This window comes from Cornus florida, unplaced genomic scaffold (genome assembly GCF_030987335.1).
Source record: "Cornus florida cultivar Cherokee Brave unplaced genomic scaffold, ASM3098733v1 CherokeeBrave_3.0.0_Hap2_Chr07, whole genome shotgun sequence".
Classification (NCBI taxonomy): Eukaryota; Viridiplantae; Streptophyta; class Magnoliopsida; order Cornales; family Cornaceae; genus Cornus; species Cornus florida.
In genome coordinates, this window is record NW_026775577.1 from 38,235,953 (window position 1) to 38,249,505 (window position 13,553).

At 33.3% G+C, this 13,553-nt stretch overlaps 1 protein-coding gene across 1 annotated transcript in view; it reads left to right on the forward strand.

The window, feature by feature from the left end:
• Positions 1 to 10,527, forward strand: part of LOC132316589 (probable rhamnogalacturonate lyase B) — a 32,903-nt gene extending 22,376 nt beyond the window's left edge. Inside the window, exon 7 of the mRNA XM_059815060.1 lies at positions 10,388 to 10,527. Coding sequence (XP_059671043.1) covers positions 10,388 to 10,527 — 140 coding nt within the window. The remainder of the gene's footprint in view (positions 1 to 10,387) is intronic.
• The last annotated feature ends 3,026 nt before the right edge of the window (positions 10,528 to 13,553 follow it).

Consider the following 13,553-nt stretch of genomic DNA (forward strand, 5'->3'; position numbering starts at 1 on the left):
TTAGAGCAAAATGAGACTGATCTGGAGCAAAAAGAGGCTGATGTTGAAAATCTGCCAAGTGAGAACGATTGTGAGAATGATTGAAAAAAGTGAAAACGATCAAACTCTGATCAATCGAACTTTTCTCTTATCGATCGAACTTTTCTGAGATCGATCGAAAATGTGCTAGCAGCGAGCTGTTTTATTCCCGCCCGCGCCCGAACTCCCACCTACCACATAGTACTGGATTAGATATTTTTAGGGCTATATTTCTGACTTAATGGCTAAGAAAAGGACCTTCTATATAAAGGGAAGTGACCCATTTTGTAAAAGAGCTTCTATTATTTTACATTTACATTGTAATTTTAATTTCTCTCTCTAGAAAAGTTAGAGATTAGGGTTAGAATAAAAGAGGGAAGTGGAGGCACATCTCAAGATCTATCTCTAGATCCACTCTTTCTCTCTCTCTAGAGCTTCAAAGAAGAGAAGAAGAAGATGGAGCTATGTTTGGAGCTTGCCCTTTGAGGGTTCCATGACCACATCTACCTCCTCCATAATTGGCTAGAACTACACTTAGGGCTTGGATGAGCCCTAAGTCTTGTGTAATCTAAACCCTTGTATTTCTATTTTTGGGGATTTATATATATTAATGTGATTTGTGTTCTAGCCTCATGAATTTAATGAATCTTGGTATATTTTTATGATTTCTATGGTTTAATTCTTCCTATTAATTCTCTAGTTTCTTTATATGTCTATGTGTGATTAAATTATGAATTATTTCTTACATGATTCATATGGATTAATTCTTTCTATTGATTCTCTATTTGATTACATGTTGTCTTATGTGTGATTATTTGGGAATTGATCTCTACACTAGATTCTCTATGTTGGTTGCATATCTATGTGTGATTAATTAAGGATTTAGTGATGGCTAAGAATGGGTTTTCATTGAATCGGTTTGTTAATTAATTTGATGGATTATTCTTATGCTTGATAGGTTTTTCTACAATTTAATTCATGTTTGTAGGTAAGTAGACAATCTATACTTGATTTGATATTCCATGGCTTATTATTGCAAATTCCATGATTCTCTAGGTTGATGTGTGCTACAATTGTAACTAGTTTAATGGGTTATGCTTAGATTTGATAGGTTGTTCTACACTTAATTTATTTGTTGGTTAGGTAGACAATTCATACATGAATTTGATGGTCCATGCTTAATATTGCAATTGGTAGTTGCATTTTGTTCACAACAATGTATTCCCTATTGATGGAAAACAAGTGGTTAATTACACGAGCTTAGTGGTGATTCCAACACCCTAAGACCTTTCTTCATATCTCTTAAATCCCTATCTTTCACTAGTTTACTTTAATTTCATTTTAATTTCCTTGCATCTTAGTTTAATCAACCAATCTCTATCTTTTGCAATCAATTGATACATTAGAGTTGAAGTTAAATTCCAACATGTATAATCCCTTTGGACGATCCCTACTCATTCTTGCTACGTTAGTAGTAGTGGTGGTAGTGGTTTTTATAAATTTAAATTTGACCTAAAAGGCTTTTCTTGAACCGCACATTCACTACATTATTTTCACATACACAAGCGGCCTTGTCAACTATTGCTTCCACCATAGCCACCGCCTTCCACCAACACGACTTCCATCTTCTGCCACCACCACCATCGCTTTCCACATCACCATCGTTACTGCCATCCACCACTGCCGCCATTTCTTTTTACAAAATTATAGAAGAATATTATTTTATTAATTTAATTTATTTGTCACTAACAGGGATATTTTGGAGAATTTAATTCGAAATTCATTCCATTCTAAATTTTAAATTGGTTTAACCAAACACTAGAATGGTATTATCATTACATTTTTACATATTTAATATTTGCAACTAAACAATAGAATGAGAATGACCATTCCGATTCTCATTCCATTCACACTTGCATTCCATTCCATTCCTACATACCGAACACAACATTATTAAATTATTGTATATTAAACCAAAACATTAAATATATACATATGTAATATACGTGTAAATCTATGAAAAAGGCAAAATGCATAGAGGTGATATGAGTTACGTAAGGCAGGATGGTTATGGAACAAAGATATAAATAAATAACCTAGAGGGGGTTAAATAGATTCAACGAGGGGGTTAAATAGATTCAACTTGCCTTTTATCCGATTTTTGCTAAATACAAATTGTACTGAAATAAAATTGAATTAAACAACCCACCAAAGAAAAAATTAAGTTCAAGTAAAGTAATAGTATGGTTTAGAGCTTGACATCGGGATTTTAGGGTGAAAACCCTACTTAGAGAAAATCATCCAATTGTGGGGAAAAATCTCAGAGACTGTCACACGGTTTCGAGCGAACAAATCTACTATAGTTGAAACAAAGTACAATATAATTAGATTCAGGCGCATACTCTCTCCACTCTACTAAGAATTAATTGCTGAATGTCTTCAGCTTTACGAGTCCTTTGTCCAAACACTCTCGATTTAAGGCTTATTACCTTGATCAATGTAGATTTAAGACTTACTTCCTTCACTACAAGAAATTTGATCTTTGGCCAAAAAAATTGTAGCGACAAGATGAATTCATTACAATAAAATGACCTTTTGTGACAAAAAGTTGCCTTGTCGCCTTAAACTAACTTTACTCGACAAAATCCAAATTTGTCACAAAAACTTGTCGTAATATCAATCTTGGGAATTTTCCTAGTCCCGCCATATGGCGGGAAAGGGTATGGCGACAAAATTGATTTTAGTGACAAAGATGTTGTCTCAAGTAATTACAATTTAGTGACAAAGAATACGTCGTCGCGATTGACTGGATTTTAGCGACAAATATAACTTTATCGCCATTGATGGCATTTTAACGCCAAAATTGTTGTCGCTACTAATAAGCTTCTAGTGACAAATGATATATTGTCGCAAAAGATTCAATTATTGTGACAAAACTCACTTTGTCGCCATTGATGGCATTTTAACGACAAAATTGTTATCGCTACTAACAAGCTTCTAGTGACAAATGATATATTGTCGCAAAAGATTTAGTTATTGTGACAAAACTCACTTTATCGCCATTAATAGACTTTTATAGAGACAAATATAACTTTGTCGCCATTGATGGCATTTTAACAACAAAATTGTTATCGTTACTAATAAGCTTCCAGTGACAATGATATATTGTCATAAAAGATTCAGTTATTGTGACAAAACTCACTTTGTCGCCATTAATAGAATTTTATGGCGACAAATATATCTTTGTTGCCATTGATGGCATTTTAACGACAAAATTGTTGTCGCTACTAACAAGCTTCTAGTGACAAATGATATATTGTCACAAAAGATTCAATTATTGTGACAAAACTCACTTTGTCGCCATTAGTAGACTTTTATAGCAACAAATATAACTTTGTCGCCATTGATGGCATTTTAACGACAAAATTGTTGTTGCTACTAACAAGCTTCTAGTGACAAATGATATATTGTCGCAAAATATTCAATTATTGTGACAAAACTTACTTTGTCACCATTAATAGACTTTTAATGACAATATGTTGTCACTAATTATTATCATTTAGCGACGATAAATTTTTGTCCCAAAAAACTAAATTCTAGTGACAAAAATTGACTTTGTCACCATTGATAGATTTTTAGTGACAAATTATTTGTCGCCAATTTCTAGCTTTTAACGACAAAGGATATTTCATCACAAAAGAGTAAATTCTTGTAACAAATTGGCCTTCTGTCACCATATACTTATTTGAGAAACAATAAGAAAAATTAAAACTTATCATAAGTTATATTTTTAATATATAAAAGTGTGTGTGTGTGTATATATAAGTATATGGTAATTAAAGTGCTAAAAACTCATGAATTATATTTTATGTCTAATACCACATGTTGCTAAAATGCCCTAATATTCTAATAATACGTTAATCATTTTATAAAATGGTAGTTATAAATATATATATTTTTATTTTTATGATAAATTAATTATATTAATAAAGTTAATGAATTAGTAGTTCTAAATGTATTAGGCTATTAGTAGTTCTAAAGGTGTACACTAATTCACTTCAATTATGAATATATTAGCAGAAGAATGAATTAAAAGTTCTGAATATATTAACACTTTTGAATGTATTAACTTATAATGATCTAGAAGTGAAGGTATTAACAGTTCTGAATGTGTTGATTAATTTGGTTTATTATTGTTCATTTGAATTTTGAAATATGCATGAATATTTCTGTAATAGGAAAAATAAAAAAATAAAAGAGAAATTATGGAATCGAACCGAATTGAACCTTGTTTCACGGTTTGGTTCGGTTTGGTTCCTTTGGTCAAATGGTTTAGTTTGATTCTAAATTTTCTTAAACCATTAGAAATGGTTTGGTTCCAAAAAAACTCTCAAAATGGTCCAAACCGAACTGTGTACACCCCTAATTGGATTTGTTTTTAGGAATATCCTAAAAGTAAAATAAATAAATAAATAAACATTTCCTTGAGAGAACTGTCTTTTATTATTCTCTAAATTATTAAGAACTATTTTCAGAATTACAAACTAAGCAAGCTCTATGAGTCTGCTTGGTTTGTAACTTTGAGAACTGTTTTTTGTTTTCAGAAAATTGAAAACAGAAAACTGCACAAAAAATTCTGCTTCAGAAAATTTAAATAGAAAATTGTACAAAAAATTCTGCTCGGTTAAGTATTATGAGAACCGTTTTTTGAAAACTCAGTTATAAAAGACCTATTTTTAGATAATTGTCTTTTATAGTTCTCTAAAAATAGATTTTTGTTCTCCGAATTCTTGAGAATTATTTTCAAAGTTACAAACCAAACATGCATATCTTTATTTATATCTCTCTCTAGCCTCTGTAACTGTGAGAATCAAAAGTTCAAAACTCATATCAGCATATGCCGCATATCACTATATTAGATTATCCCTACTCTCTGCAACTTCTTTTCCATCACTGATCTCTCGTTGTTCAAGTGAATTGCATACGCCAATTTTTTTATTTCTTACCGAACAAAGCATTGTAGAAGAATCTTTATTTAAAAAACAAAACTATTTGTGTCATGGAATTTAATGCCCTAAACTAAAAAAATTATTTTTTTTGAATGAAATATAAATATTTATAACTTTTCTAACAAAATGTTTTTACTTTAGATAAATTTTGAATTTTGTTTTTCTTGTTTTTCGCATACTGGCCAAAGTTAAAACATAAATTATATATTAATTAAATACATTATATAATTAATAATTAAAAAATTTAAACGTGACAGTCTCTATAAATACATTTATGAGTAATAGCTAATAATTAAACTTTTCAAACGTTCTTTACAAATATATATTTCAATTAATTACAATTTTATAGCAAGTCCTGCCAACTTCTCCATCATCGATCATTAAGTAAAGTTATCCCTAATTGATCAATCGATTAAAAAAATTTATGCAGTGCCCCCCCTAAATTTTGTGGTTTCTAGAATTATCTCTTTATTTTTTCTTTTACTCTTCAAATTCCTTAAATTTCCTTAATAAAAAAGTCAAAATTTCCTTCCTCAATTGAAACTTTTTAACTTTTTCCTTTTAAAGTTTTTTAATTTTTCTTTCCTTTTTCTTTTTCTACTTCTACTCTTAAAATTCTTCTTTTTAATGTGCATATTTGAATAATTTTCTTCTTTTTTTGCCTTTTGAATTTTATAGTTGTTATATATATATATATATATATATATATACACCCCGTATTGGTTGTTTTTTTTTTTTTTGCAGCGTGCCCCTCTCATTTGAAATCCTGGCTCTGTCCTTGAACTTTCTCATCATTGATTTCGGAGCACATGAGTTTAGAAGATCTAATTGGTTTTTTTAAAAAAATTGTTCTATACAAAAAGTGAAAAAATTTCTAATCTGGGTATTATCTCATCAACTTTGTATGGTTAAAATTGGCGCATAATAATTAATTTATATTAAAACAATTGCAAGTGTTAAAAAAGAACAAGATAATTTAAAATGATAATTATAAAAAATAAAAGTACAAATTTGCTATTTTATTTCATAACTAGATAAATAAATCTTTAATTATAATTTATTGTTTATATAAACAGATTTATTTTTATTTATGGTAACTATTTATGTTTACAATTTATTATTTATAAAAATAGATTCTGAAGCAAAATATGTTTGTTAATTAACGAACAAATCTATTTATTTAAAAAAAATTATTATTACAACTACATATTTTGTCCCAAAAAACCTAAAAAAAATTAAATTACGCGCCACTTAGTCCCGCGCGCGCATTACACATCATCTCCTTTGGGAATTGGTATTTCTGCCCATGTTTTCTTTCTTGACCGATAGAACCCACATTATTCTCTCTCCATCTCTTCATCTTGACAGAAAACAAACCCTTGTTTCCTCTCAATGACTACTTCCACAATCGAATCGACAATTCTCAATCTCTAAAAATCATAGACTGACGATCGAAGAGGTTTCAATACCGAATCCCTAGCTCAACCTATCTAGATTCACTCACAATCACTTTTACGGCCAGTGTTTGAGCTCACAACCAGCATCATCTACAGCTCACAATCGATTTTGTAAGTAATAAAAATCAGACAACTTCTTTAGGGCTTTATGTATGAATCATACATGTTTTCTAGATGCTTGCTATTAAGAGATGGGTTTTTTTTTTTGGCAGTGAGTATTAGTTCTGCTGCTCCTGGTATGTCCAGATCTGATTTTACTTTCTAGTACTCTATTTTTTGCTTACAATTGCTGTCTCCTTTGATTTTTCTTCACTCTCTTTTTTGATCTTATCTGCCGATTTTTCATTATCTTTTTGTTACTGATCTTAATTAAACGAGAATCTATAATTGTTTAAAAATTCGTTGAGTATTTTAGATATTCTACTTGCAGTTCACGATAAGCCTCATTTTGGGTGTAGCTGAAACCTTGACTAAAAGTCTTATGACAGCTCTTCATTGCATTAATGTTCCTAGAAAATACTTTCCATCCCTTCAGACTAAAGATTCTATTTTGAAAAATTGAAAATTCCAGTTGTTGTATAGTCATTTTAAATATCAAATCTTAGCTGATGTTTCACATTGTAAAGCCATCCCTTCCCAAATCTTAATTTTTCCCCAGTAGTCAAACTTGATGCAATAAAACTAATAACATTTGATGCATGTTCTCATAACATTTACTTTATGCTGGAGAAGGTAGGGAATTTTTCATTAGTTTCACATCTGAAGTTGCCGATATAGTGTGAAATCATATTTTCATTTTGTAAAGAATTAGTTAAATCTACGTACCAAGGGCATTCCTTATTTAAGTTCATGTTTTTAAGTACAACCAGTTATTAGCTTAAGTGCTTTCTCCTGCCATTCTGAGGAGGGGGTGTAGGAATTAGTTATCAAACTAGACACATGTGTGCCTTATTCTACTTAAAAAAAGGTTCATATTTGATAAGGATAAAAATAATAGGCAACTCAAAGTCAAAAGAAAAATAAGATAAGGGTAAGGGATTTATCTTATCCAAAATCTCTATGAAATCATAAAAAATATCTAGTTACCATAGGTAACCAGAGTTATCATTCCTGTAAGAAGGGAACGATATCATCTTGGATCAGGGAGAATTTCGCTTTAACAACTACTACCATTAATGCTTCTATAAAAGAAATGATCATTCAATCTAAAAAGGTACGCCACAAATTTAATATGTAATCCTTGTCGGATATTAGATCGTCAAGTACTAACTTGACCGTCGGAGTGCACCCGGCCGGCACCACGCCGGTCATCACTTCTCTTGTTTTGCACGAATCGCCATCGACTCCGGGGCGTGTAGATTTTTGGCATCAACAATTGGCGCCGTTTGTGGGAACGTATATTAGTCCCAACAAATCATGCTTCGTACAAGGGAAATCTACGACAAAACTTGAAAGCAATTCAGTCCCTTTACAATCTGGCTTTCTCTAAAAGAAAAAGAATAGTTCATGGATTGCGTGGCCAAAAGCAAGGGTACAGTTGCTCAATCCGGTAAAATTGCTGGAAAGCTCCACCCGACTGCTAGCAGTTGTTTCATCATCGCTGTTAACCGGGTGAGTTTCATGCATTACGCGTATATCAAAATATATGTCTATACTTCCTCACATGATTTAAAGAGAAATAATTTTTTATGTGTTTCCAATTGTCTGCAAAATATTGTTCACCTACATAATGATATTGTTCACTCGGGGACCCTTCGATAGAATACTAAGTTTTGCGGATACTGTTCCAGGGAAAAATAAAAAATAAAATTGTGAGTACTGTTCACATGAATAGTACCCGCGGGTACTGTTCACAGGGTTTTAAAAAAAAAAAAAATTTATTTTGTGAGTACTATTCACATAAATAGTATCCGCGGGTATTGTTCACAGGGTTTAAAAAAAAAAAAAAGTTTTCTTATTCTAGAGAATAATTGCTAGATCCATGGATGATTTTGGTCCTATGATGTTCAATGATAAGTTTTTGCCTTAATTGTACTAATTTTGATATATATATATATATATATATATATATATATATATGTATATATATTATCTGTTCAAACTGTATACATTAGTGCTCCTTGCGCATGAGAGGCAAGCTTGGGAATGGGGGCAGAAAATTAACCTCTCTTATTAAAGATACGAGTTCACAAAACTCTGGAAAATCAGTCTTCCTTATCAAATAGATGAGCTCACGCAACTATCGAAAATTAGTCTCTTTTATTAAAAAGATGAGATGATGAAACTCACGAGGATGAACCTCTCATATTAAAAGGATAGGTTCATAAAGCTTGGAGAACCTACTCCCTTTTTAAAGGGCGAGTTGAATAAAGCTCGTAATTGCCATCCCTGTATTATAAGGGATTGATATAAAAGTGCCCCGTACTATAAGGGCCCGAGCTGAATGAAGCTCGTAATTGTTGTCCTCCGTATTAAAAGGGGTCGAAATCAACTTATAAAATATACCTCCCTTTTTAAAGGGCGAGCTGAGTGAAGCTCGTAAAATATATTTTCCTTTTTAAAGGGCGAGTTAAATGAAGCTCGTAATTGCCATTCCCCATATTATAAGGGATTGATATAAAGGGCCCCGTACTATAAGGGCCCAAGCTAAAAGAAGCTCGTGATCGTTGTCCTCCGTATTAAAAGGGGTCGAAATCAAAAATCAACTTGTAAAATATACTTCCCTTTTTAAAGGGCGAGCTGAGTGAAGCTCGTAAAATATATTTTTCTTTTTAAGGGGCGAGTTGAGTAAAGCTCGTAAATATACTTCCCTTTTTTAAAAGGTAAGCTCATTAAGCTTAAGAAAGCCTACTCTCCTAGCTCATGAAGTTCGGGCAAATCTTAAGAGATCAACCAAAAAAAAGTCGCCCAACAAGGGTTAACCTAAAAAGAGATTGATTTATGCCAAAGACACGTCACTAAAAAAAAAACACTTTGACATTCTCGATACTTGATAAGCAAGCACGAGAATAGGGGGCAACTGATAAAGATAAAAATAATAGGCAACTCAAAGTCAAAAGAGAGATAAGATAAGGGTAAGGGATTTAGCTTACCCAAAATCTCTATGGAATCATAAAAAATATTTGGTTACCATATATAACCAGAGTTACCATTCTTGTAAGAAGGGAACAATATCATCTTGGATCAGGGAGAATCTCGTTTCAACAACTACTATCATTAATGCTTCTATAAAAGAAATGATCATTCAACCTAAAAAGGTATGCCACAAATTTTATATGTAATCCTTATCGGATATTAGATCGTCAAGTACTAACTTGACCGGCGGAGTGCACCCAGTCGGCATCACGCCAGTCATCACATCTCTTGTTTTGTAGGAATCGCCACCGACTCCGGGGCGTGTAAGATTTTTGGCATCAACAATATTCTCTATTGTTCTGTAAGCAACTGGCAAATGCTTTTGAAAATTACGACTAACTTTTAGCATATTATATGGATTAAACGAATTATTGAAAAAACAATGTACTTGTAATTTGGGTCTGGTCATTGCTGATGTCCATTTGTAAGGGTATTAATCTCCTTTTATTACTAGATTTGAAGGTTTTCTTCCTTATAGATGGCATCCTCTTAACGATCCTACTTATTGATTATATTTTCTATTTAATTTTGATTGTTTCAATTGGGCCAATTAGAAATTGATATCTTATGAGGGACTGCTTAGCCTTTTGTTCAGTTACTTCTTTAAGCCTTTTGGGGTGCCCAAGGGCTAAGATGGTAGTGCTCTTCTTGGTTGTGAATGAAGCACATTGGGGAGAAGTTCTTTAAGTTTCTTTAAAAAATTCAAAGTTTGAATGCTGAATAGTTTGGCTAAAGTGTCTGCTTTTCTAATCATGTATTTACTTCCAGGTTATGTGGATATTGAATCCCCGGCTGTTGGGTCCAGCAAGTTATATAAATCTATGGAAATGGAAATTCAGTACTTGCTCGAGAAGTGTTGCATCTGCTGCACCTATTACTTCAGTGTCCAAAAAGCTTACGAGGCATAGAGACATACTGCATGAGCTTACAGGTACATGAAAATATTCTTACTTGAACTAGGAACAAAAAAAAAAAAAAAAAAAAAAATTACTTGAAGTAATGGAAAATTATCAATAATTGAAGTTTACATAAACTATAAAAGATCTAACTAAATGTTTTATTAATGTGTATGTCCCAGCAACACATCCAAACTAAAAAGGAGAGGGAAAAAAAAATGAATACGTGAAATATATTGACAACTAAGTATAGTATCAATTGAAAGATCTTCAGCAATAACCACCCAAGATATGCTAAATAATAACCACTCTAAGAAATAAATTTTTTCCCATGGGTAAAGTAAAATTTGTATAGATATAAACAATGGAGTACAATAGAAGCCAAGGCCAATGGACAAAACGACATAGACCACTTAAAAAAGAGACTGCATGCCCCTAGAGCATACCAAAACAAAGTAGCAAAGCAAAATACCAACAATGAATGACTACAAGCATTGAAGCAGCAACAACAACAAATAATACCTGTAGACAACAAATATAGCTAGTATCTACATAGGAGGAACTAAAGGACTTGCCCGAAGCACCAACAAAAGCACCCCCAACAAATCAGCAATAGAAGCCCACAAAACAGCTAGCATCTTTCCAAAAAACACCGTAAAAACTGCAGCAACATAGAGTGAAGCCAACTGATAGTAGGGCTATCTCTTGCTAGATCAAACCCAAATAAAAAGTAACAAATAACAGAGCACAGAAGATCAAAGACACTGCATCGTAATCACAACAACACTAGCACCCACAGACCAATAACCGTAGCTCCCATCGTCTATCCTCGCTCCCATTTAAATTGCCCCACTACCCAGTTTATTTATTTTTTTCAGTAAGCTAACATTATATGTTGCTGTGAATAATACTTACAAGTGTTAGAATTGAGGCAAAACCAACCCAAACAAAAACTACTAACCAAATCCTACCCAAGTACAAGACATCCAGAAACTTAAGATGTTTGAAAAATCTATAAGAGAACTTGATGATAAATCTTAATAATGTGCATATATATATATATATATATATATAACCTCAATTTCTACATCAAATTCATATTCTTTGTAACAGCCCTGGTTTTTCAAGCCAGTGCGTCTTGTGATGAACCGTAGTTTGACCCGATAACGGATCCGAAATGCGGAAGCGAAAACAGAAAACAAGACTCTAAGAAGTCAAAGTGACCTTCCATGAGGTCGTGGAACTCAATGAGAACTGATGCGGAAGCAAAAGACCAAAAATATGACAAATAAGCCCGCAGGTGCAAAATAATTATTTATGAAAACTGTGGACTCGGGTGCCACCGAGCACACCGCTGGAAGGACAACGAAAAACTAATCAAGATGGACTCAAGAATCGCATGATTCGAAGTCCAGACAAAGGAGAAACGGCATGACGAAGAAAAAACGAGCACTTAAGGCAAAAAGGGTAAACCGGTAATTATCCAGGAGGATCTGGGTGCAACCGAGCACACCGTTGGAAAGACAGTGAAAAATTAGTCAAGTTAAAAAAAAAAGTTCACTCAATTTGGAGTCCGGACGAGGGAGAAACGAGTGTTTGAAGTTAAGACGTCGCGGCGGCTCGACGAAGGCCATGGCAGCCCCATGCGCGCCAGGCGCCCATGCCGGCGTGCACGCCGGCCCCCAATGGCATGCCCATGCTGACAGCAAGGGTCCAAAGCAGGTTTCTAGAATTGAGGTTTGAAACAGAGGCCGAAACGAATTTTTCTAGAAAAACACGAAGAAGAAACCTTCCCTAAAATCGAGTTTTCTACCCGACACCGCGGAAGGAAATGAAAAAAACTCACTGCAAAATCCCCAAAATGCCCTTAGATCAGAACTGGTCAAGAGGGGCAAAAAGCTACTAAAATGCAAATTGAAAGTTGAAAATTCACGAGGGATTTCCAGTACCAAGACGACATTTTCTGGAAAAACACGAAGAAGAAACTTCCCCTAAAATCACGTTTTCTAAGTGTTGAGGGTGAAATTCGCACGGTCCGATACGACGCCATTTACCTGCAAGGGAAAGAGGAGAAAATCGATCAACCTTGACAGCACCGGTGTGGTGCCTGCCAAGAGTTCTCCGACGATCAAGTTAGTCACCAGAGGTCTAAAAAGGAAGGCAGGGATTTAATAATAGTTTTTTCGTCATACCTTATTCCCGAGTCGTCGTCCTATTTATCGTCGCTTCCCTTATTCTTGATAAGGGAACTTCATCATCCTTATCCCATGGAACTTATCCCATGGAGATCTTATCCTTGATAAGATTTCGTCATCATTTTTATCCATGGAAATCGTTATCTCTAATAATAAAATATTATCATTGATCACCGAAGAGGTCTGGCGGCTGGTCAAAGTAGGTTAGGTTTACTTTTCGCTATTAGTTGTCCCCCATTCCTAAGCTTGCTCGTCTAGCTTTGGGAATGTAATAATAATAATAATTTATTATTATTATTTTTTTTTAACCCTACAGGAAACTTTTTTTTTTATTTCCTTGCCCTGGAACAATACAGGAAACTTTTTTTTTTTTCCTTGCCCTGGAACAGTACCCGCGGGTGCTATTCACATGAACAGTACAATTTTTATTTTTTAATTATTTTTATTATTTTTTTTTCCCTTCTGTATATAAGGAGTAGTCGGCTTTTTGTCCCTTTAATAAGGGAAGAATGTGTAGTTGGCCCTTTAAAGAGATAAATAGATTATTATAGGCTTAATATTACCACATAGGTAGTAGGGAACTGAAAATATAATATTTTATTGTGGAGAAATTGAGGGTCATCCACCTCATTGGTGATGGTGACTTTATTGGAAAATAAAATAACATGTGAAATGATGAACTGAGATGCCTCCAGTCTTTATTTTGAATGACTTGATAAGGCTAATTCTAGCTGTGAGGCAATTGTTAATTGGTATACTTATCTGAGTCCTTCTCACTATATGTCTTATCGCTTTGGCTGAAGAATGATCTTTTATAACTGGTATCCTTCTCATCCCTGGTGA